At 41.0% G+C, this 24,795-nt stretch overlaps 1 protein-coding gene across 4 annotated transcripts in view; it reads left to right on the forward strand.

Annotated features, from left to right (window-relative positions):
- LOC111971521 (coiled-coil domain-containing protein 149) overlaps positions 1-24,096 on the forward strand; it is a 31,295-nt gene extending 7,199 nt beyond the window's left edge. For 3 of the 4 annotated variants that reach the window (XM_023998338.1, XM_070446302.1, XM_023998340.2), the window contains exons 2-13: positions 2,172-2,333; positions 5,148-5,186; positions 8,595-8,702; positions 8,914-9,030; positions 11,335-11,507; positions 11,660-11,732; positions 12,137-12,221; positions 20,602-20,749; positions 20,988-21,064; positions 21,404-21,439; positions 22,726-23,100; positions 23,372-24,096. In XM_023998338.1, coding sequence (XP_023854106.1) covers positions 2,172-2,333; positions 5,148-5,186; positions 8,595-8,702; positions 8,914-9,030; positions 11,335-11,507; positions 11,660-11,732; positions 12,137-12,221; positions 20,602-20,749; positions 20,988-21,064; positions 21,404-21,439; positions 22,726-23,100; positions 23,372-23,391 — 1,413 coding nt within the window. In that variant the 3' untranslated portion in view covers positions 23,392-24,096. The remainder of the gene's footprint in view (positions 1-2,171; positions 2,334-5,147; positions 5,187-8,594; positions 8,703-8,913; positions 9,031-11,334; positions 11,508-11,659; positions 11,733-12,136; positions 12,222-20,601; positions 20,750-20,987; positions 21,065-21,403; positions 21,440-22,725; positions 23,101-23,371) is intronic. The other variant, XM_023998339.1, reaches the window with a different exon arrangement.
- The last annotated feature ends 699 nt before the right edge of the window (positions 24,097-24,795 follow it).

Here is a 24,795-nt window from a genome sequence, read left to right on the forward strand (position 1 = left end):
CCATGGGACATGCGACTGCTTTGGACCTTAAAGCTGTCTATGAGAAGAGCACCGAAGATCTACCAAAGAAAAACATGCTTCAGATCTCCATGGGTGGACCAAATGTAAGTTGGGCATTTTACTCAAAGGTTGAGAAGTCCCTCCTTGATTTTTATGTACACCTTATAAACATTGGCAGTTGCGGTCTCCATATTGAACATGGAGCGTTTCAGAAGGGAATGGAAGAAACCAAATGGAAAGTCGACAGTGCACGCTATGTACCAACTTCTGAAGGATACTCCAGGGAGCACTACCTTAGCATAATTGGATCATCAGATCCCCCAATGCCACTTAGGTTTTGCAAGGCACAGTGGGTTGAAAATGCGCCCGTGCTTGAACGAGCTTTAAAGTTTTTACCCCATATGGCAACATGTGAAGGCTGTAGATCCAGGCACAAAGTCCTTTGAGGTGATTCAGGAGGCCGATAAGGACCCTCTCATGACAGCAAAACTGAATTTTATCTTGTCATTGAGCAAAGAAGGGACACCATTCCTCCACACGCTACCAGACCGATAAGCCCATGGTGCCATTGTTCAAGCTGCTTAAGAGCTTGATAAGCAGATTCATTAAGCCAGACCTCATGAAAGAAGCGAAGAGCCCTCAAACTTCTTGATGTAGAGGTGAGCCAATCATCCAATCACATCGACTCCTCACAGGTAGACTTGGGCTTTGTTACTTGAAGAATTGTGAGTGACTTGCCCGCAGGGAATTGTTTTTGCCAGAGAACATTGATGGACTTCAAAATCGCTTGCAAGAAGTGTATGGTCACAACTGTTAACAAACTCATTGAGAAATCCCCATTGAAGTACACTCTGGTCTCGCATTTTTCTTTGATCCAAGGGAAATGGCAGGCACAAATGGAAAGATGCTGTCTACAGCAAAATCGAAGATGGCCCTGACCTACCTTGTAAATGGTCAACGGGAGGAAGAAGATTGTGATAACATCATTTGACAATACTCACATTTTATTGATGRCATTGTCCAGGCCCAAAACTCAGAGTTTGTAAACTTTGATCCTGTCCAAGACAGCGTGGACACATTTACATGAGTACATGTCAAAGGACAAAGAGTTCAGAAATCCTTGGAAACTTTCCTGCCAACTCCTCTTACTGTCACACGGGCAAGCCTCAGTAGAGCACGTATTCTCCATCAATCGGCAGATTGAAGTGGAGAACTTGAAGATTCATACGTAGCACAGAGATGTATAGTTGACCACATAAGAGCTGTGGGTGGCATACATAATGTGTGCATTGACAGATCGCTGCTGATGTCAGTGGCATCTGCAAGGCAGAGGTATGTGACGCATCAAGAAGAACAGACAGAAGAATGGATGAGCAAAAAACAGAAAAGACCTTATAGATTAACTTAAAGGGAAGAAAAAGACTGACAGTTGACATAAATGCTCGTGAGACCTCGGCAGACAAATTTGCACTTAAAGCGGAGAGCACAGGCAACCTCACTCTTATTACCAAGTTCAATAGCCTGAGAAGGGGTGCTAAAGATAAGAGCTCAAATAGCTGAAATAGAAACACTACTCAACAAAAAAGTGAATGACCTAAAAGTGAATGATCATGTTTTTGCTCTGCGACATGTTTCGTGTTAAGCTGGTGTTAATGAAATAAACGAGGAGTTACTTAGCTCTTCAACTCGTAAATAAGTCTTGTCTTTATCGCTCATCTTACACAATATATTGTTTTGCTGTGTTAGAGAAGGCAAGAGACCACGTAGTCTGCCATCACTGTAACACAGCACAATTTGAGATGTGTTTACACATTCAAGCGCCTCTCTTTTTAATTGTCTGTGAGCTTCTGTAAAGCCTGCTAGTTCTCATTATAATAATTCTCAGTGTTGTAACTGTAATTAACCTTGATCCATGTCTCAAACTATGCCATGTTGGGTCCTTGAATTGGGCCTGGTAAGGCCTTAAAGTCCTTGAATTTGATGTTTAAGAAGGTGTGGGAACCCTGGTTGGTGTTTCCATTATTTTGGCAGTTAGCTGTACAGTGTGTCCTGCTTATAGAAGTTTAATATGTCCCACACAGTGATCTCATCATGCAGGCAAGTTGTCTTTTTTACAGTATGTCTGATCTGCTTGCACAAGATGACAATGTGTGTTCCTGTCATGTGTACAGTTCCTGGTGTGTAAGCGCAAGTTGGAGAGCAAGAAGGAGGCCCTCCTGATTCTGTCCAAGGAGCTGGATACCTGTCAACAGGAGAGAGACCAATACCAGCTGATGGCCAACCAGCTCCGAGAACGCCACCAGGGACTCAAGAAGAAGTACAGGGAACTCATAGTGAGTCTACACCCTCGGAATAGGGTGATTTTGGATCAGTTATATTTTCAGAATTAGGGGAGGGGAATCTGTACCTAGGGGGAAACTTCACCCCGGAGCCACTACTTCACACTACTACTCCACAACTGCTCCTCACATTGCTACAATACCAATCTCACACACACTGAATTACTACACGAGGGACATTAAATGCCTCATTCAATCAAAAGTTGTATTACCAAGTTTTAATAATTCAAAGTGACACTTCCGGTATCACAAGAAATATGAAGATCAAGTTTGATTTGTTGCATGCTTCGTAAACAACAGGTGTAGACTCAGTGGCATGCTTACTTATGGGCCCTTCCAACAATGCAGAGAGGGAAAAAGATAAATAATAGAAAAATAATAACACAAGGGATAAATACACTGAGTGTATTGATAACTTGGCTATATACACAGGGTACCAGTACTGAGTCGATGTACAGGGCTACGAGGTAATTGATGTAGATATGTACATATAGGTAGGGATAAAATTACTAGTCAACAGGATATACACTGCTCAAAAAAATAAAGGGAACACTTAAACAACACAATGTAACTCCAAGTCAATCACACTTCTGTGAAATCAAACTGTCCACTTAGGAAGCAACACTAATTGACAATAAGTTTCACATGCTGTTGTGCAAATGGAATAGACAAAAGGTGGAAATTATAGGCAATTAGCAAGACACCCCCAATAAAGGAGTGGTTCTGCAGGTGGTGACCAAAGACCACTTCTCAGTTCCTATGCTTCCTGGCTGATGTTTTGGTCACTTTTGAATGCTGGCGGTGCTTTCACTCTAGTGGTAGCATGAGACGGAGTCTACAACCGACACAAGTGGCTCAGGTAGTGCAGCTCATCCAGGATGGCACATCAATGCGAGCTGTGGCAAGAAGGTTTGCTGTGTCTGTCAGCGTAGTGTCCAGAGCATGGAGGCGCTACCAGGAGACAGGCCAGTACATCAGGAGACGTGGAGGAGGCCGTAGGAGTGCAACAACCCAGCAGCAGGACCGCTACCTCCACCTTTGTGCAAGGAGGAGCACTGCCAGAGCCCTGCAAAATGACCTCCAGCAGGCCACAAATGCACTCTGGAGTAGGTTTTTTCGTCAAGAATCTTTCTGTAATTTTCTCCGTTCATCTTTCCCTCGATCCTGACTAGTCTCCCACTTAAAAACATAATGATGCTGCCGTAGGGATGGTAGGGATGGTATTGGCCAGGTGATGAGTGGAGCCTGGTTTCCTCCAGATGTGACGCTTGGCAATCTTGTGTCTCATGGTCTGAGAATCCTTTAGGTGCCTTTTGGCGAACTCCAAGCGTGCTGTCATGTGCCTTTTACTGAGGAGTGGCTTCCGTCTGGCCACTACAATAAAGGCCTGATTTGCGGAGTGCTGTAGAAATGGTTGTCTTTCTGGAAGGTTCTCCCATCTCCACAGAGGAACTTTGGACCATCAGATTCTTGGTCACCTCCCTGACCAAGGCCCTTATCCCCCGATTGCTCAGTTTGGCTGGGCAGTCTAGGAAGAGTCTTATGGGTTTTTAACTTATTTCATTTAAGAGTGATTGAGGCCGCTGTTCTTTTTTTACATTTCATTTTTTAGGCTAGTCTGTAAATAATAATTTGTTCTTAACTATGACTGCCTACCCCAGCTAAACCCTAACGACACTGGCCCAATTGTGCGCCATCCTATGGGACTCCCAATTCACGGTCGGTTTTGATACAGCCTGGAGTCGAACCAGGGTCTGTAGTGACTCTTTTAGCACTGAGATGCAGTTCCTTAGACCGCTGCGCCACTCTTGGATCTTCAATGCTGAAGAATATTTTTGGTACCCTTCCCCAGATTTGTGCCTCGACACAATCTTGTCTCAGAGCTCTAAGGACAATTCCTTTCGATCTCATGGTTTGGTTTTTGCTCTGTCTGTGGAACYTTATATAGACAGGTGTGTGCCCTTCCAAATCATGTCCAATCATTTGGATTTACCACAGTTGGACTCCCATTAAGTTGAAACATCTGAAGGATGATCAATGGAAACAGGATGCACCTGAGCAAAATTTAGTCTGTAGCAAAGGGTCTGAATACTTATGTAAATAAGGTATTTCTGTTTAATACTGTCACGACTCCTACCGAAGGTGGCTCCCCTTCCTGTTTGGGTGGCGCTCGGCGGTCGTCGTCACCGGCCTACTAGCTGCCACTGACTTTTTCCTCCCCCTCCTTATTTGTTTATTGGTTACACCTGTTTTTAGTTAGGGTGATTAGTAGGGCTTTATTACCCAGCAGGCCCGCCTGTTGGGTGTGCGGGATTGTTTTGTGTACTGTTTGTACATGCGTGTATGTCACGGTTCGTGGTAGTTGTATTTTCGGAACTATTTTGTTCCCCTTGTGTGTTGGGGCATTTGGTTGGAGTGGCGTCGTGTTTCACCTTTGTGGTGATTAAAAGTTACGCTACTCTGAACTCTGTCTCCTGCGTCTGACTCTTTCCTCCACTACACCCCGGGCATTACAAATACATTTCCAAAAAAATAAATAAGAAAACTGTATTCGCTTTGTTATTATGGGGCATTGTGTGTAGATTGAGGGAAAACAATGATTTAATACATTTTAGAACAATGCTGTAATGTAACGAAATGTGGAATAAAGAAAGGGATCTGAATACTTTCCGAATGCACTGTATAGTACTTTATTTCTTTACATTTCATAATTTAATAACTATAGTCATATCAATCATACAATTTTACCTTGACTTAAGCTAAGTGATCTGTCCTCACTATCTTTTTTTTTTTTTTTCTACATTCTAGGATGGAGACTCCAGTCTACCACCTGAAAAAAGAAATCAAGTAAGTCGACATCAATAGACGCCATGGCGTCAAAATATTTAAATGTTCTTACTAATTGTAGTAACGTGGCAGTCTAAATGTGTCGACTGAAAAGTAAATGATCAACCGTGTCAAATTGGATGACCAAGGTAATGGTTTGCATTATGACTGTACTCTACTGACATAACACCCTTGGCCAGCAACTTCCCTATGTCGAGGACGTTATAGTATGCTAGACTACACAGCAAATTTCCGGTGTGTTAAAATCTCTGTGATGAGGTAAGTGTTGTCATTGTAATATCTGAATATTGATTCTAGTGGGGTTAACAGTGGGATCGAAATTGACGCCATATGCGGTGAGTAAATTAAGTGTTATTTGAATCACAGTGGAATCAACGCCAGTTGGTGTTACTCGACTGTGTTGCTTTAATTTCCATTAACTCTGAGTGAAAAAGACATGGGAGGGGCCTCATCATATTTCCCAGCATTCTTTGTTGCAGGTTGCTTTTTAGAATAGTTTATTTTAATATGTATGTTACTGAATTAATTAATTGATCTTATGCTACACAAAGATTAATAAAAATTGGAGTAGTTTTAAAATGTATATGTTAAGTGGTTGGACTTATTTCACCCGTTATTGAGATGGTTGTTCCAGTTTAGGTAGTCTTATTTATCAATCTCCCTACCTTGGCAGGTATTCTATCTGCAGATGCGGGTGATTAAAAGTTCCAACTGTTGTATATCCTAAATGGATTCCAATAGGAATTATATAACACTTTGCAAGCCAGCAGAATATTACTTGCCGATGTAGCCTGCAAACCAGGAGTTTCAGACCACTGTGTTAGGGTAAAACTAGGCTGTCAAAGTCTGGTGTTAGGTTCTTATTTTTCTGAGTAAATAACTCAAGAATACTAGAGAAGCTTTAACCAAGTTTAATCATTCCCAAAGGTTCTGTACAGCTGAAATCAGACAGCAAACATTTCAGACATCACAGTTTATATACATCCTACTTAAGACACTCCTCCTTACAGTTTATGGCTCCACAGGAAAGAAGGTAACCAGATACTAACCCTGATTACTCCCTTAAGGGGAGCTGACCTCACCTCCTGATCCACAGATATCCATCTGTCTTCCCTATATCAACACATCGCTCTCCTCTCCTCCATCAAACACATTCCAAAGCCTTCTGTCTTTCTTCAGAGAACCATTAACTTCTAACATAGTCTCTTTCATTTCSTATCATTCATTTACTACCTCAATGATCAAAGTTTAGCCAATTCCAACAATGGTATTGTCAAAAAAAATGTATGTGTTCTCATAAATAATTAAATTTTTATTATAAAATATGACCTTACACACTAACTTAGTGAAGGCTACAGGACTGAAAACCATCGAATGCAACAATCATGTCTCTGTCACTAGGAAAGACCGTCATGGGTGCAACAGGTACCTCTAAAATTCACTCGAAAGGCACTCTGAGAAATAAATATGCAAAAGGATTTAGTGTTAACACCCAAAAAACAGTTACTGTAAGACCACAGGTGTTAATTCCATTAGACTAAGAAAATGTAACAGCGTCAGCTCTAATAAAGTGTACATTTATCAACAATATTCTGATGGTTCACATACACATTAAGAAAGTGTTACATTTAACATTGTTGGTGTTAAAATTCTGATCTCAAATTTGCTGTGTAGATGTGAAAGAACAGTACCGTGCTTCTACACCTGCATTGCTTGCTGTTTGGGGTTTTAGGCTGGGTTTCTGTACAGCACTTTGTGACATCAGCTGATGTAAAAAGGGCTATATAAATACATTTGATTTGATATCATGTACAGTTGAAGTCGGAAGTTTACATACACTTAGGTTGGAGTCCATTAACTTGTTTTTTCAACCACTCCACAAATGTATTGTTAACAAACTATAGTTTTAGCAAGTCGGTTAGGACATTTACTTTGTGCATGACACAAGTAATTTTTCCAACAATTGTTTACAGACTTATAATTCACTGTATCACTATTCTAGTGAGTCAGAAGTTTACATACACTAAGTTGACTGTGCCTTTCAACAGCTTGGAAAGTTCCAGAAAATGATGTCATGGCTTTAAAAGCTTCTGATAGGCTAATTGACATCATTTGAGTCAATTGGAGGTGTACCTGTGGATGTATTTCAAGGCCTACCTTCAAACTCAGTGCCTCTATGCTTGACATCATGGGAAAATCAAAAGAAATCAGCCAAGACCTCAGAAAGAAAATGGTAGACCTCCACAAGTCCGGTTCATCCTCGGGAACAATTTCCAAACTCCTGAAGGTACCACATTCATCTGTACAAATAATAGTACGCAAGTATGAACACCATGGGACCACACAGCCGTCAAACCGCTCAGGAAGAAGACGCATTCTGTCTCTTAGAGATAACGTACTTTGGTGCGAAAAGTGCAAATCAATCCCAGAACAACAGCAAAGGACCTTGTGAAGATGCTGGAGGAAACCGGTACAAAAGTACCGACATAAATTGAAAGGCTGCTCAGCAAGGAAGAAGCCACTGCTCCAAAACCGCCATAAATCCAGACTACGGTTTGCAACTGCACATGGGGACATTTTGAGCTTTTTGGAGAAATGTCCTCTGGTCTGATGAAACAAAAATAGAACTGTTTGGCCATAATGCCCATCATTATGTTTGGAGGAAAAAGGGGGATGCTTGCAAGCCGAAGAACACCATCCCAACCGTGAAACACGGTGGTGGCAGCATCATGTTGTGGGGGTGCTTTGCTGCAGGAGGGACTGGTGCACTTCACAAAATAGATAGCATCATGAGGTAGGAAAATTGTGGCTATATTGAAGCAACATCTCAAGACATCAGTCACGAAGTTAAAGCTTGATCGCAAATGGGTCTTCCAAATGGACAATGACACCAAGCATGCTTCCAAAGTCGTGGCAAAATGGCTTAAGGACAGCAAAGTCAAAGTATTGGAGTGGCCATCACAAAGCCCTGACTTCAATCCCATAGAAAATTTGTGGGCAGAACTGAAACAGCGTGTGCGAGCAAGGAGGCCTACAAACCTGACTCAGTTACACCAGCTCTGTCAGGAGGAGTGGGCCAAAATTCACCCAACTTATTGTGGGAAGCTTGTGGAAGGCTACCTGAAACGTTTTACCCAAGTTAAACAATTGACAGGCAATGCTACCAAATACTAATTGAGTGTATGTAAACGTCTGACCCACTGGGAATGGGATGAAAGAAATTAAAGCTGAAATAAATCATTCTCTACTATTATTCTGACATTTCACATTCTTAGGATCACCGCTTTATTTTTACTGACCCAAGACAGGATTAAATGTCAGGAATTGTTTAAAACTGAGTTTAAATGTATTTGGCTAAGGTGTATGTAAACTTCCGACTTCAACTGTACATGTCATTCACTCTATCAGTTGAATTTGGCCCAGCTGTTGAGAGACTCCAGAGAAAGGAGTAAGCAGCTGTCTGAAGAGGTGAAGGAGCTGAGTCAACGACTGGCTGAGGCCCAGGGGGATAACAAGGTATGATATCCTTAAGGGATGGGGTCAATTCTATTTCAATTCAGGAAGTAAACTGAAATTCAAATTTTCATCATTTTAACATTTTTTTCAGTTTACTTCCTGACAGTGCAGCAATGGTTTACGCACATTTGAAATCAAACAGTGGAGTTACTGTCTGTTGCATTCCAAATTGAAATGGAATTGACTCTGTCCTCCCCCTACCCTCCCACAGCTCCTGCGGATGACCATAGCCAGACAGAGGTTGGGGGATGAAGAGGTGGGGGCAAGGCACTTCCAGGCCTATGAGCGGGAGGACCTGGTCCAGCAGTTGGAGACGGCACGAGAGCAGGTGAGGAATGGAAAGGTTGTGCCATAATTTGTGTAACTGTTGGTACCTGAACCCCGGTCTCCCACTCAGGAAACCACCACCTTTAACATTAGACCAAGAGGAAATTCCAGGGCAGGGCTACCTCATTGCAAAAGTGTGAGTCTGATTCACCTCTGCTACATTTGGTTGAGTGGTAATGCGACTAATTGCATTGGACCACATGTCACTCTAGAGACCAGGGTTCAATTCCCCGGTCTGGCACTTCTGAACTGTTTCCACCCTCATCTGTCTCTCCTTTTTACTGTCTTAAATACATTTTAAAATTCTGAGCAAGACTGCATTCTCCTTTTTTTTTTTTTTTTTTTTCTTTTTTTTTATAAATCAAAGTTGTAGAATAAGTTGTCCTGCAAAGAGGGTATGGTGGTGGGTTAAAAGAAGGCAAGAAAGTGTGAGGAACATACATTGGGTGATTTTGGAAACCACACCAATGGCAGAATGAAGTTGTACAGATGGTTTTAATATTTTCATATAGCAAGATAAGAGATCAATTGTCACAATACCATATTCCCAACCAACCATAATTCAGCCTATGTTGCCCACTCATTACGCAAGGCAGTGTTGGAGGTTTGTCACAATCTGTAATATTATAGGTATTTACAGTGGGGCAAAAAAGTATTTAGTCAGCCACCAATTTTGCAAGTTCTCCCACTTAAAAAGATGAGAGAGGCCTCATCATAGGTACACTTCAACTATGACAGACAAAATGAGGGAAAAAATCCAGAAAATCACATTGTAGGATTTTTAATGAATTTATTTGTAAATTATGGTGGAAAATAAGTATTTGGTCAATAACAAAAGTTTATCTCAATACTTTGTTATATACCCTTTGTTGGCAATGACAGAGGTCAAACGTTTTCTGTAAGTCTTCACAAGGTTTTCACACACTGTTGCTGGTATTTTGGCCCATTCCTCCATGCAGATCTCCTCTAGAGCAGTGATGTTTTGGGGCTGTTGCTGGGCAACACGGACTTAACTCCCTCCAAAGATTTTCTATGGGGTTGAGATCTGGAGACTGGCTAGGCCACTCCAGGACCTTGAAATGCTTCTTACGAAGCCACTCCTTCGTTACCTGGGCGGTGGTGTTTGGGATCATTGTCATGCTGAAAGACCCAGCCACGTTTCATCTTCAATGCCCTTGCTGATGGAAGGAGGTTTTTCACTCAAAATCTCACGATACATGGCCCCATTCATTCTGTCCTTTACACGGATCAGTCGTCCTGGTCCCTTTGCAGAAAAACAGCCCCAAAGCATGACGTTTCCACCCCCATGCTTCACAGTAGGTATGGTGTTCTTTGGATGCAACTCAGCATTCTTTGTCCTCCAAACACGACGAGTTGAGTTTTTACAAAAAAAATCTATTTTGGTTTCATCTGACCATATGACATTCTCCCAATCTTTTTCTGGATCATCCAAATGCTCTCTAGTAAACATCAGACGGGCCTGGACATATACTGGCTTAAGCAGGGGACAGTCTGGCACTGCAGGATTTGAGTCCCTGGCGGCGTAGTGTGTTACTGATGGTAGGCTTTGTTACTTTGGTCCCAGCTCTCTGCAGTCATTCACTAGGTCCCCCCGTGTGGTTCTGGGATTTTTGCTCACCGTTCTTGTGATCATTTTGACCCCACGGGGTGAGATCTTGCGTGGAGCCCCAGATCGAGGGAGATTATCAGTGGTCTTGTATGTCTTCCATTTCCTAATAATTGCTCCCACAGTTGATTTCTTCAAACCAAGCTGCTTACCTATTGCAGATTCAGTCTTCCCAGCCTGGTGCAGGTCTACAATTTTGTTTCTGGTGTCCTTTGACAGCTCTTTGGTCTTGGCCATAGTGGAGTTTGGAGTGTGACTGTTTGAGGTTGTGGACAGGTGTCTTTTATACTGATAACAAGTTCAAACAGGTGCCATTAATACATAAACGAATGGAGGACAGAGGAGCCTCTTAAAGAAGAAGTTACAGGTCTGTGAGAGCCAGAAATCTTGCTTGTTTGTAGGTGACCAAATACTTATTTTCCACCATAATTTGCAAATAAATTCATTAAAAATCCTACAATGTGATTTTCTGGATTTCTTTTTCTCATTTTGTCTGTCATAGTTGAAGTGTACCTATGATGAAAATTACAGGCCTCATCTTTTTAAGTGGGAGAACTTGCACAATTGGTGGCTGACTAAATACTTTTTTGTCCCACTGTATAAGGCATCTCTTACAATGTTTGAAATGCCATAAAAAGTTTGAAATCGTACATGTTGTGTTTTTTTTGTTTGTCCTAGAATGAGSAGCTGGAGCACAGTGTGAAATCTCTGACGGACGAGCTGCAGGATGTGAGGGCAGAGCGTAACGTGTTCCAGGAAAAGGCCCAGCGGCTGAACCACGAGGTGAACCACATCTTGGGGGGACACGAGTGTCGGATTCTTGACGTAGATGCACTCTGCATGGAGAACAGGTGTGTTTGTGTGTGGGAGAACATAATGTATGTAATATCTGTAATGCCTTACTGAATGCAATAAGGATGTTCATGAACAACTTGCTTCACAATGTATGACTTTGGTCATTTGTTTTGGAATACTTTTTAAATAAACTGATGTTTTCTTTAAGATATTTACACGAGAGGTTCAAACAACTGCAGGAGGAGGTCACCATGCTCAAAATGAATGTCATGAAGTACAAGGTATTGTAAGCAACATATAAACAAGCCTTTAATGTTGTCTGAATAGTACTAATAATACCATAGAATAGAACAATCCTTAGAGATGATCACAAGTAATAACTACTCAAGGCCTTATTGAGTCAGAGCTGGTAACTGGGTTTCTGGGYTCATGTTCTAATGTCAATTAATGTCATCTTTAGTGACAGTTTTGTTGCCAAGATGGCACCCATAACAATTGTAGATCTCAAACCAAGTTTGACAAACTGTATGATATTCTGTATGTTTTTTTTTATTTGGTAATATTCTGTATGGTTTTTTTTTTCTACCGTTTGTATGGTTCACAACCCTCTACTACTACACATGCTCAATCATGTTAGTGAACAGGGGTATACAATATATCATATGAATATTTTACTGGTTTTCAGAGTGCTCTGGAGAGCAGGAAGAACTCCAAGACTTATGGCAAAGCTAACAGCAGTGCACTCACCGGGGTGCTCTCTGCCAAACAAGGTACTGCACAAACTGTTCCCCCACTCATCTTCTTTCTGTTAGTATTTTGTTCATAATGCAAATCAATCATTGTACTCTATCTTGAAAATGTACACACTTCCAGACTTGGAATTGGAAAACACATTTTTGGGGGATTGTATTAACAGTGGACTAATGAACAAAATAAAACATTTTATTTGTATGTAGTTTTTTTTAAATTCATAGTAGACCTATTGAGACCTAGTTCTCTTTTTCAAATGTGACCTGCAAACACAAATATACACACATACAGTACCAGTCAAAAGTTTGGACACCTACTCATTCAAGGGTTTTTATTTTTTACTATTTTCTACATTGTAGTAAAGTAGTGAAGGCATCAAAACTATGAAATAACAAATGGAATCATGTAGTAACTGGAAAAGTGTTAAACAAATAAAAATATATTGTATATTTGAGATTCTTCAAAGTAGCCACCCTTTGCCTTGATGACAGCTTTGCACACTCTTGGCATTCTCTAAACCAGCTTCGCCTGGAATGTTTTTCCAACAGCCTTGAAGGAGTTCCCACATGCTGAGCACTTGTTGGCTGCTTTTCCTTCACTCTGTGGTCCAACTCATCCCAAACCATCTCAATTGGGTTGAGGTCCGTTGATTGTGGAGGCCAGGTCATCTGATGCAGCACTCCATCACTCTCCTTCTTGGTCAAATAGCCCTTACACAGCCTGGAGGTGTGTTGGGTCATTGTCCTAATAAATCACAGACTGTGTCACCAGCAAGGACCCTCAGCAATTTGACCATGAAGGCCTGGTTCACGCAGTCTCCTCTGAACAGTTGATGTTGAAATGTGTCTGTTACTTGAACTTTGTGAAGCATTTATTTGGGCTGCAATTTCTGAGGCTGTTAATTCTAATGAACTTATCCTCTGCAGCAGAGGTAACTCTGGGTCTTCCTTACCTTTGGTGGTCCTCATGGGAGCCGGTTTCATCATAGCGCTTGATGGTTTTTGCGACTGCACTTGAAGAAACTTTCAAAGTTCTTGAAATTTTCCAGATTGAATGAGCTGTTCTTGCTATAATATGAATTTGGTCTTCTACCAAATAGGGCTATCTTCTGTATACCACCCCTACCTTGTTACAACAGAACTGATTGGCTCAAACGCATTAAGAAGAAAATAAATTCTACAAATGAACTTTTAACAAGGTCCACCTGTTAATTGAAATGCATTCCAGGTGACTACCTCATGAAGCTGGTTAAGAGAATGCCACGAGTGTGCAAAGCTGTCATCAAGGCAAAGGGTGGCTACTTTTGAAGAATCTCAAATATAAAATATATTTTGATTTAACACTTTTGTTTACTTGATTCCATATTTGTTATTTCATAGTTTTGATGTCTTCACTATTCTACAATATAGAAAATTAATTGTAAAAATAATGAGTAGATGTCCAAACTTTTGACTGGTACTATACATTACATTAAAATACAAAAACACACTCATGGGAAGCATCACAAGTAAACATCACAAATCACCCAGAAAAAGTTACATTCCTCCACAAATAATTCCCCAATCAATACTCTAAACTTCACGAACAGAACCTTAAGATGAAATATATTTAGAATTTTGTTACAGCAATACACTGCATTWAAACTAAAAGCAGATTTACCTAGCTTGGTGGAGACCCTAGGAACCTAGAGTTAACCAATCCTGTGAACGGGTTAGGCAACTCAGGTGTCTATATACTTGAAACGCAAAGTGAGATAAGATGGAGGTTTTTGAAGTATCCCATTTAAGAGTAGTAGCAGCTGCACTTTGATAAATATCAAAATATAAACGCAACATTTTAAGTGTTGGTTTCATGAGCTGAAATAAAAGATCCCAGACATTTTCCATACGCACAAAAACCTATTTCTCTCAAATGTTGTGCACAAATTTGTTTACATCTGTGTTCGCGAGCATTTCTCCTTTGCCAAGATAATCYATCCACTTGACAGGTGTGGCATATCAAGACGCTGATTAAACAGCGTGATCATTAAACAGGTGCATCTTGTGCTGTGGATAATAAAAGGCCAGTCTAAAATGTGCAGTTTGTCACAACACAATGCTACAGATGTCTTGAGCTTTGAGGGAGCATGCAATTGGCATGCTGACTGCAGGAATGTCCACCAGATCTGTTGCCAGAGAATTACATTTCTCTACCATAAGCTACMTCCAATGTTGTTTTAGAGAATCTGGCAGTACGTCCAATTGGCCTCACAACCACAGACCAGTATCCACACCAGCCCAGGATTTCCACAGCCGGCTTCTTCACYTGCGGGATAGTCTGAGAACAGCTGATGAAACTGTGGGTTTGCACAACTGAAGAATTTCTGCACAAACTGTCACAAACCGTCTCAGGGAAGCTCATCTGCGTGCTCATCGTCCTCATTAGGGTCTTGACCTGACTGCAGTTTTATGTCGTTACCGACTTCAATGGGCAAATGCTCCCCTTCAATGGCCACTGGCACGCTGGAGAGTGTGCTCTTCATGGATGAATCCCGGTTTCAACTGACCCTGGCAGATGGCATTGTGTGGGTGAGCGGTTTGCTGACATAAACATTGCGAACAGAGTGCCCCATGGTGGCGGTAGGGTTATGGTATGGGCAGGCATAAGCTACGTACAACAACCACAATTGCATTTTATTGATGGCAATTTGAATGCACAGATACCGTGACGAGATCCTGAGGCCCATTGTCGTGCCATTCATCCGCTGCCATCACCTCATGTTTCAGCATGATGATGCTCTCCCCCGTGTAGCAAGGAACTGTACACATTTCCTGGAAGTTGAAAATATCTGTCCTTCCATGGCCTGCATACTCACCAGATATGTCACCCATTGAGCATGTTTGAGCATGCTCTGGATCGACATGTTCCAGTTTCCACCAATATCCAGCGATATCCACTTTTCACAGCCATTGAAGAGGAGTGGGTCAACATTCCAAAAGCCACAATCAACAGCCTGATCAACTCTGATGGAGATGTGTTGCGCTGCATGAGGCAAATGGTAGCCACACAAGATACTGACTTTTTGTGATCCACGCACCTAAGGTATCTGTGACCAATAGATGCATGCCTGTCTTCCCAGTCATGTGAAATCCATAGATTAGGGCCTAATAATTTATTTAAATTTTCTGTAATTCAGTAAAATCTTTGTAGTTGAGTTAATATTCAGTGTAATATTACACTGGTGATATTACACTGAATATTATCACTATAATCAAGAACAGATAAAAAGGTTGACTGAATAATCTGCTTAATGWGCTCATCGATATGTTAAAAAAATAAACCCCATCAATCACGATAGCTTCAGTTCTGTCACTAGGATAATCATAAAACCATGAACAGGTGTCAGAACTTAGGCCTATCGAGGACAACTTGCACAATGCAATAGCATGATCAACAGTATCAAAAGCTTTTGACAGGTTCACATTTCATTTGTGTCTAAAGTATTGAAACGATCATTAACACCAAAGGGTTGCTGTAATAGTGCCATGCCCAGGGCTTAACCCTGATTTGGCTTACATTCTAAGCTGACATATGGAATTATTTTAAGGTGGTCATACTATGAATCATCTAACTGTTTTGGTTTTAGGACCCCTTTAGGTATCAAAAGAAAATATATATTAAAAAAATTGATAAAATATTGAATTTGGCCCAAAGAAATGCATTGAATAACACATTCATAAATTGCAAATAGACAGTCAAAAAATAAATAATAAGAAACAAGGTTTTGAAGTGTTTGTCCTATATCTAGGAGATATAAGAAAGCTCAGGAAATGTATTTATTTATTTTTACACATTTAACCCCTTTTTACAAAATGACCTTCATACTTCCATTTAATATTTTTAAACCAGTACCGGTTACCTTCAGACGAGTCCCGTGAACTTGTGTCATGAGTCTGCCTTGTCCATAAAGTGGTCATAACAGTTTTGGAGGTCAAACTGTTTGGACGCTACAGACGTTTTCTTGAAAAGACCGATTTTTGGGATGTCTCATGCTCTGCCACCTTTCACCACAGATGTGGAAGTGCGACATCAGTTTTCCAATGCAAAAAAACATATCTCTATCTTAAGCTGACAGATATTGATAGGGATTTTTTTTTTAATGTTACTTAGAGCGTCAATCAACTCTAGGGTGTTAAATGCATCAATGGTGGCATTTTTTCATACGGAGGCCAATCTGGGCCTAAGCCTGTGTTCCTGGCCTTGACCCAACCATCTTTTTTATGATTGACTTCTGATAATTCCGGAGTTTATCAGGCATTCGATTTACCTTTAACCCTTMGTTTTCTGGAGGGAGCATGATTATCCACAATGGTATTGAAGACATCGGCAAAAAGGCTAAAAGCTAAATCAGGTTCAGGGATAGTTGAAATGCAGTCAAGGTCACTAAAATAAAGATCATGTAAAAGAAGCCTATTCACTGAAGTTTTTWAAGTTCCTCTTTGTGATGACCCGAGGCTTAGATTTTTGTATTTTCACATCACTAACGCAAACAATTGGGCAATGGTCACAAATATATTTGGCAAAAACACCAGTAGAAACATATTTCTCTGGTGTATTCGTTAGAATCAGAGTTGACTTTAAAGGATCTTTAGGGTTGGGCCGTATAGGCTTAGTCACCAGCTGTGTTAGGTTTAGATTGTCTGAAGCTTGCATTTCCCAATCATATTTTAGGTCACCCAACATCTTTTTCTGATTTCTTGTACATAATGACACACTTTAGCTCTTAAGATATATCCAGTGGATTTGAATCAATATTTTGTATTCAAGATGTTATATACGTCAACTTACAATCTTTTCCGTCATACCAACCTTAGAGGAAAAATAAGTAAACTGACTGAAATATTGTTTTGTTGTCTGCACGTCCCAAATATCTCTTTACATTACATTTCTATGTATTCCAATACATAGAAATGTAAAGAGATATTTGGGACATGCATTTTAAAAGCAGGCTGTCGTTTCTGTTGCCTGTATTTCATTTTTGGTAACACTTTACTTGACACCCAGAATCATAACACGTGGTCATAATATGGTCATTTCACTGTCATAACACATATTTAGACCTGTTGTGATATATATTGTGTTATTTTATGGCTAATTATGAGACCTACCAAACAAGGAAAAACATTCCATTACACCATAGTCTACTTGTCAACAGTATGTTTATGTTATATACAGTGGCGATTTTAGCATGTAAATCTTTTTTTATTAATTGAATATCCAAAACATACAATATACTTGCAGTGAAGCCGCTCAACAACTAAGCCACACCAGTCATCCAACAGACTCCCATTCAGAGCGACACACACAAGCATCCAGGGTCAACGCCCTGCTCAAGGGCCACATCGACAGATTCCCACAAGGCCAAAAAAAACGGGGACGCGAACCCTCCAAGACCCCCCCCCCCCACAGTTCCCCATAGCAGTCCCTCAAACATGAGACCCCTCCCACAGTCACTCCCCCCCAGGAAAGAAAAATAATAATAAAAAAAAAAAATGTATTCCATTCCCACGCCCCAAGAAAATTAACTCATGACAAAAAAGAAAGACGCAAGAAAACAGAAAACAACTAAGGACAACTAAAATCATAACAGCAAGGCCAACTATATGTTTGAGTGCATGTCTGACACTATTTACATGTGTCTGTTGTGGATTGGAATGAGAGTGTGTAATGCATGTGTACAAACACCTGCACGGCATCAGCCTCAGGCAAACCGGCATTAGCTGTAAAAACACTGCCCCTCAGTGTCATTCAAACGTACTTTTTATAATGTTTTTTTTTTTTACTTTGACCATCATTCTATCTCCTGCCCAGCAACTCCACTCCCACTCGTCTACAATTCCATATCTCAACCCTCAGCTTCCCTCAGCCCATTCCACCCATCTCTGCTGGCCAGCCTTTTCGGATTTCTACGCAACATATATCTTTCAACTATGCTGTGATGTTTAACATACAATTTCAATCTATCGAATCCACAGATTGCGAGTTGAAGATAAATACTTTACTAAGAGTATTAGTAATTGACTGACCCGGTCTCTCCAGATCTCGTAACAGTGCTATTTCTAGGGTCAATTTTAGATAAATGTTATGCATTTTCAGCCATTTCTGAAACTGAGACCAGAAACGGGCTACCTGAGGGCAATACCAAAATAAATGGTCTATTGATTCTGTATCCTCACAACAAAATCTGCAGAGCTTCAATGATTTTATGCCCCAAATATTCAACATTTTGTTGGTGGCAAGAATTCTATATAATAATTGTCACGACTTGCGCCAAAGTCGGCTCCTCTCCTTGTTCGGGCGGCATTYKGCGATCGACGTCACTGGCTTTCTAGCCATTGCCTCCATTTTTCATATTTCCATTTGTTTTGTCTTGTTCCATACACACCTGGTTTTCATTCCCTAATCACACTGCATGTATTTCGTCCTCTGTTCCCCTCCATGTCTTTGTGTGAAATTGTATTTATGTTGTGTGTATTGTTACGCGCCATACTTTTTGTCTATGTTCTGTGTTTGGGCACATTTATGTACTTTTGTGCTTTCGTTGGACCCGGAATAAAAAGTGCGCCTCTTCACTACACTCTGCTTTCCTGCACCTGACTTCGCCTCCAGTACACACCCTTAACAATAATTTTAGTTGAAAAGCACRAAGTCTTGAATCTTGCGTCGTTTTATATATCAACTCATACCATGGAATCGGTACATCAACAGTCTCTTCCCAACTATTTTGCAATCTGTATGGCACAGTTGTCAACATACTGGTCCTTAAATGAAACTGGTATACTTTCCTATTTATGCTATTTTTATTCCTCCGCAAGTTTTGATCCTTTATATTGAGCAGACAGACCCAAACGAGGTCGAATCATGATGATGTCATTGATCTTCAGGTCGTAGCTCTAGAAAGAGGCCGGATTTACAATTTCAAATTGGATGACCGTTCAAAACTTATTTTCCCAGTCGGAGCTCGTTTATTCCCAACTTTCCACTTAACTTGACTTCAGTGAGTTCAAGACTTCATAGTTCCGAGTTAAGTTGTTTTAGCGCGGCACAAATCATGCGTCATTGACAGCATGTTGAATGTTTATCATTTTAAACTTGGAAAAGAGCCCCTTAATCCCAGATTTGGGACCACACAGCCACTGTTACTGATTCCTTCCAAACCATTGTTGAATTTGCCACTTCCAACTTGTTGCGTAATGTTTATGGCTGATGAGCACCGATATGTTTTATCTATAATTTCTTTTCAATATTTCTCTTCATATGACAAGGATTAAAAAGGATTTGCCAGTAGATTGTCGACATGATTCATGATGATGACTGCTAGCTAAGATTTTGAAAGTATGATGTTGACATGATCAGTCCAATCGAAGCTACTGTACATAAAATGTGATTTGACGTCATTTTATCTGTGGCCAATGAACTTGAGCCTTCTTGGATGGGCACTTATAATTTAACTCTATGGCAGCACCCAAGGGGTTAGAGTTTTTTAGGTCTACCCTTAGACTTGGCTGTGATGTAGTGTCCCCATGAGTGACAGAACACTGCTGCAGAAGCAAAATTCAGAAGCAGGACAAGACACCCTCATTATGACTGACATAAGGGCATGTACTTGATAGGCCTATCTGGCTTATATGATTATGATGGGCATATTGCTTCTTCAAAGTGTATTTTCTTAGTCCAAGTAAAGTGACACAGGATGGTAATAATGATTTATGACCGTGTCAAAGTGTATTTTCTACAAGTTATTTAAAATGTTATGGAAAAAACATGACTAAAGAATTCATTACAACAATAGAAAATGACTTAAAAAAATAAAAAATTCTAACAAAAGGAAACTTCTTGGCAGGAAAAAAACTAATCTGAGTAAATGTGGGTTTTGATGTGTGTAGGTGTCATAACAGCCATAAAATAACACTGTCTCAACAGGTAAATATGGGTCATGACAATGTTATGACCATGTTACGACAAGCTGTCAGCTGTTACGACACRCTATGTCAGCTGTTATGACATGGTTAGGATCGTGTTATGACGCTGGGTGTCAAGTAAAGTGTTACCTAATTTTCCTCTAAAGCCAGTGGTGATGTAGATATCTCTGAACATTGTGTCAGTTCTCTGCACATTTCATTTTAGATAATGAATACATAATCAAAATGCTAACATCCCTCTGTATCCAGCTCACATGCTCTTGCACCATGCATTTACTTCCATATGTAATACGCATCAAAAGGCAAAGCTATCTAAGATGGAGACTCAACTTAAACCCCCCCCAAAACATCTGCCTAGGCAAACATAATCACAGACTAAATCTAGTAGTCTTTTTTTCTGAACATCTTACCTATCTTAATGCGATTTGTGTGTGTTCAGTGCAGGAATTATTGCTTTCTGAGGACAACGGATGCAGTCTCCCCGTCACGTCTCAGTCCATCTCAGACCTCAAGTCCCTGGCCACAGCCCTACTGGAAACTATCCATGAGAAGAACCTGGTCATTCAGCACCAGCGCCAAACCAACAAGTAGGGAGCTCTTCTGCTCTGTAGAAATGTTTAAATTCCTTTCTTCTTAATCAGAATTTCTTCTGTTTTTCTAACTCTCATGACCAATTTCCTCTAGTTACTCTGTAAGTAGCCCTTATGCCATGTACTCACTTATTGCATTTCTACCTGCAACGTTATGAACATCTCACCTCATTGAATACAGCCCCATGTCTGTTTGTAACTCTTCCTATGTTGTTTGTAACTCCTATGTAAACAGGATTCTGGGAAACCGAGTAGGGGAGCTTGAAAAGAAACTGAAGACTCTAGAGGTGTCGGGACTATGGAGCCTCCCAGGTCTCTGCCACACACTGTTTATTTTTTTGTTCCGAGGTCATTTTTATTATTTTAGAATTTATATCATGATGCATATTGCTCGCATTTGAATGCCCCTGCTGTATACATTTGTAAATGCTGTTTGAAAGTGGCATGAGCTAATATAAATAGAGTATTATTGGCTGGTATGAGGCACCTTTAACTGGTGACTCATACTGATAGCTTTTGATCCTGTATGTGGTCACTGGCCAGTATTATTGGTACCCAGTCACTATTGTCAAACTATGAATGATTTTGATTGATGTTCCATTTCTCCCACTGTACTGAGTTTCTTCTCTCTTTTCCTTCTGCTTTCTGGAGGCCTGACTTACAATGTGTCTCTGGGATTCTCTGGAAGTATGTTTCCACTGCTTTACTTTACTTCACTAATACTATACTGTACTACCATTTTTTTTTTTTTTTTAAGTTGCTGATGACTTTATCTCCATCCTGTCCCTGAAAATATCCATGGTACACTTTTTTTGCTATATTTATACTGAGCAATCCCCACTGCATGTATGTTTTGAGATTATTCTGTTTTTTACGGAGAAGAAAATACACTAATGCAACAAAACCATACTTATAAAACGTTTGAGTCACCGCAGAAATCCTGACCGGCCTTCAAAATAATAAGGCCGGTCAGGCAGAGAGAAAGTCATAATGCTGTCCCTGTGTTTCTTGTCTACAGTGTGAACCCAAAAATAAACCGAACTATATTTTTCTGAACATTCTTTCTTTCTCACTGGATGGGAAGAATGTCCTTTGCACTGATCCATGTAAACCCAGACTCGACTGAAGAGAGGTAGCCTGGTCCCAGATCTGTTTGAGCTGCATAGTCAACTCCTACTCCTATGGTCATTTCTGCATTGGTGTGCTACACAGCACAAACTGATCTGGGACCAGTCCAGAAGAGAAGCCACTCTGAAGCCAGACTCTATATTTACCCTGTCCCTTCTACAGTATTATGTATCCAAAAATAAGGGATGCTCTGCCCAGTCACACAACACTGAGACGCCTTGGTTGTCAAAATAATCTATTAAGTGCATGCCAGTTCTTTGTATTGTAAATTCATTATAAGTAAAGATCTTGGCTTTTATGTGCAGGGTAGGTTGGGAGTATAATGTTTTTGTCAATACAGTTGTCGACGTGATCTAGTAGAAATATGTGACAATTGTAGCGAAATGGTTATGTTAACACTGTACAGGTATTAGGACATGTTATTATATCAAAAGTGTAATATGGCCCTCCCGAGTGGCGCAGTGGTCTAAGGCACTGCATCACAGTGCTAGTGACCGGGAGACCTGTGAGACGGCGCACAATTGGCTCAGCGTCGTCCGGGTTAGGGGAGGGTTTGGCCGGCCGGGATGTCCTTGTGCCATTGACTCGTGCACGCTGACATGGTCGCCAGGAGTACAGTGTTTCCTCCGACACATTGGTGCGGCTGGCTTCCGGGTTAAGCAAGCAGTGTGTCAAGAAGCAGTGCAGCTTGGCGAGGTCGTGCTTCGGAGGACGCATGGCTCTCGACATTCGCCTCTCCTGTACTAGAGTTTTAGCAATGTGACAAGACTAACTACCAATTGGATATCACAAAAAAGGGGTCAAGAAATAGTGCTTGTAATATTATTTGGCTTGTTTTGTGATAGGAGGGAGAGATGCCATCATCCTGAATGAAACTCTGCAGCCTATCTCCACTGTGACAAGCTCTGAGGAGAAGGAAGTACCATCCAATGAGCACGAAGTACCCCCTACTGAGCACAAAGTACCCCCTACTGAGCACAAAGTACCCCCTACTGAGCACAAAGTACCCCCTACTGAGCACAAAGTACCCCCTACTGAGCACGAAGTACCCCCTACTGAGCACGAAGTACCCCCTACTGAGCACGAAGTACCCCCTACTGAGCAGGAAGTAACCCCCAATGAGCAGGAAGTAACCCCCAATGAGCAGGAAGTACCTCCCACTGACCACGAAGTACCCCCTACTGAGCAGGAAGTACCTTCCACTGTGCAGTCTACCACAGGTAAATAAGAATATTCTACGTTCTATGTAATTCTGTGGGGCTAACTGTATAAATAGCAATTTTATGAAATATTTTACATTCCAATTCTCATACATTACTCTATAGAATGCATCTTTCACTGGCTCTTATGTACTATATCGTTAATTTGTATTACAGCAGATGACTACACCATTCTCATTGCTGCCAATTTGGTTTTGGGTGTTGAAATCAATGTTACTAATGCTGCTACATTTCAATTATACCATAACATTCTCAATTCTTTTGACCGTAGAGCAGAGGATGACAAGGTAGCCAATGACAGGCAGACCCCCCGTCCCGTCCCAAGACATGTGGGGGGGTTACCCAGTGTGATGGGGGATACAGAGATAAGCACCAAGGAGCCAGAGCCACTAGTGTCACCAGTCAGCCTGGACACATCCAAGCAAAACTAGACAGGCAAAACTGCTGAGGAAGTAACTGACTGTTCTCAAGCAGAGACAATAAACCTGGATGAATGTCAGACTGTCGACCAATCACAAAGTGCAAATGAGGTCACGGTGCTTCCAAGGTACCAATTAGACGAGACTGTAGGCAGGACTCCATCCCCTTCCTCAGAGCCAGACTTGGACATGTCCTGCCCTGTAAGACGTATGCCACCTATCAAAGCCTCTAAAGGACACAAAACCCACCCAGAGAGAGGCGAGTTGATCAGATGACGACATCTTAAGGGTGAGGTCTGAGGAGATTGACATGGCAGAGGGCTCTATGACAGAAGACCCCAATCTTCCATCCTCAACATCAACCTGCAGCTCTCCTATTCAAACAAGTCCCACCCACGGGGAGAATAACCAATCGCACCACAAGGCAGAACATTCAGAAGATGTGAGGGTCGAGTGCTTAACGAATGAGTCAGAAATCCTTCACTTGAACAGTAGCCACTCAAATGCTGAATGTTCAGAATGGGAAAACGGTGAAGAATGACAGCTACTTCAGCCAAAACCATGCCTAGATTGACACTGTAATAGAATGGGTTTCAATACTCCTGAGGGTGCATTCTGTAAGATGTCGTACTGCTTACTGGTGATTCCAAGCTCACAACATTTCTGAAAGTGACATTACTCTGCTACTGTTGCTCTAATGTGGAATTGAACTCTGCGGCCCTTCTATTCAGTGGTTGAAGCTGGCCTGGACTGACCAGTACAGAGAACCTACTAGCTCCTCATATGTTCTACTGCTTGATTACTGGCAACTCTTATAGAATACCGTCTCTAAAATGCAAACCTTGTCTAGTTAGCTCAAATTTAAAGTGCGTGCCAGCACTTTTTTCAATGCACCTCAGAATTCTATTGATAACATTTCTAATTGTGTCACTCTGGAATCTTATGGATTGCACCCACCTAGCTCTTTCCATCAGTTGTTGGAGGGGAGAGGAATAGTTATTTAAAGGCCCAATGCAGTAGTTTTATATCAATATCAAATTATTTATGGAAAACAATTAATTACCTTACTATAATAGCTTTCCATTTAAAATGTCAAAATAATGATTTTTTTGTTGTTGCAAAAAAAAACGGTTCCTCAAGCAAGAATTTTGCTAGGACTGTCTGGGAGTGGTGTGAGTGGGGAGGGGAAAACTGAAATCTAGCTGTTATTGGCAGTGATGTTTGTAACTCTTTGGTCTATTAACCAATTTACAGCATGGGGACATCACCATGGAAA

The sequence above is a fragment of the Salvelinus sp. IW2-2015 genome, linkage group LG13 (genome assembly GCF_002910315.2).
Source record: "Salvelinus sp. IW2-2015 linkage group LG13, ASM291031v2, whole genome shotgun sequence".
In the NCBI taxonomy this organism is placed as follows: domain Eukaryota; kingdom Metazoa; phylum Chordata; class Actinopteri; order Salmoniformes; family Salmonidae; genus Salvelinus; species Salvelinus sp. IW2-2015.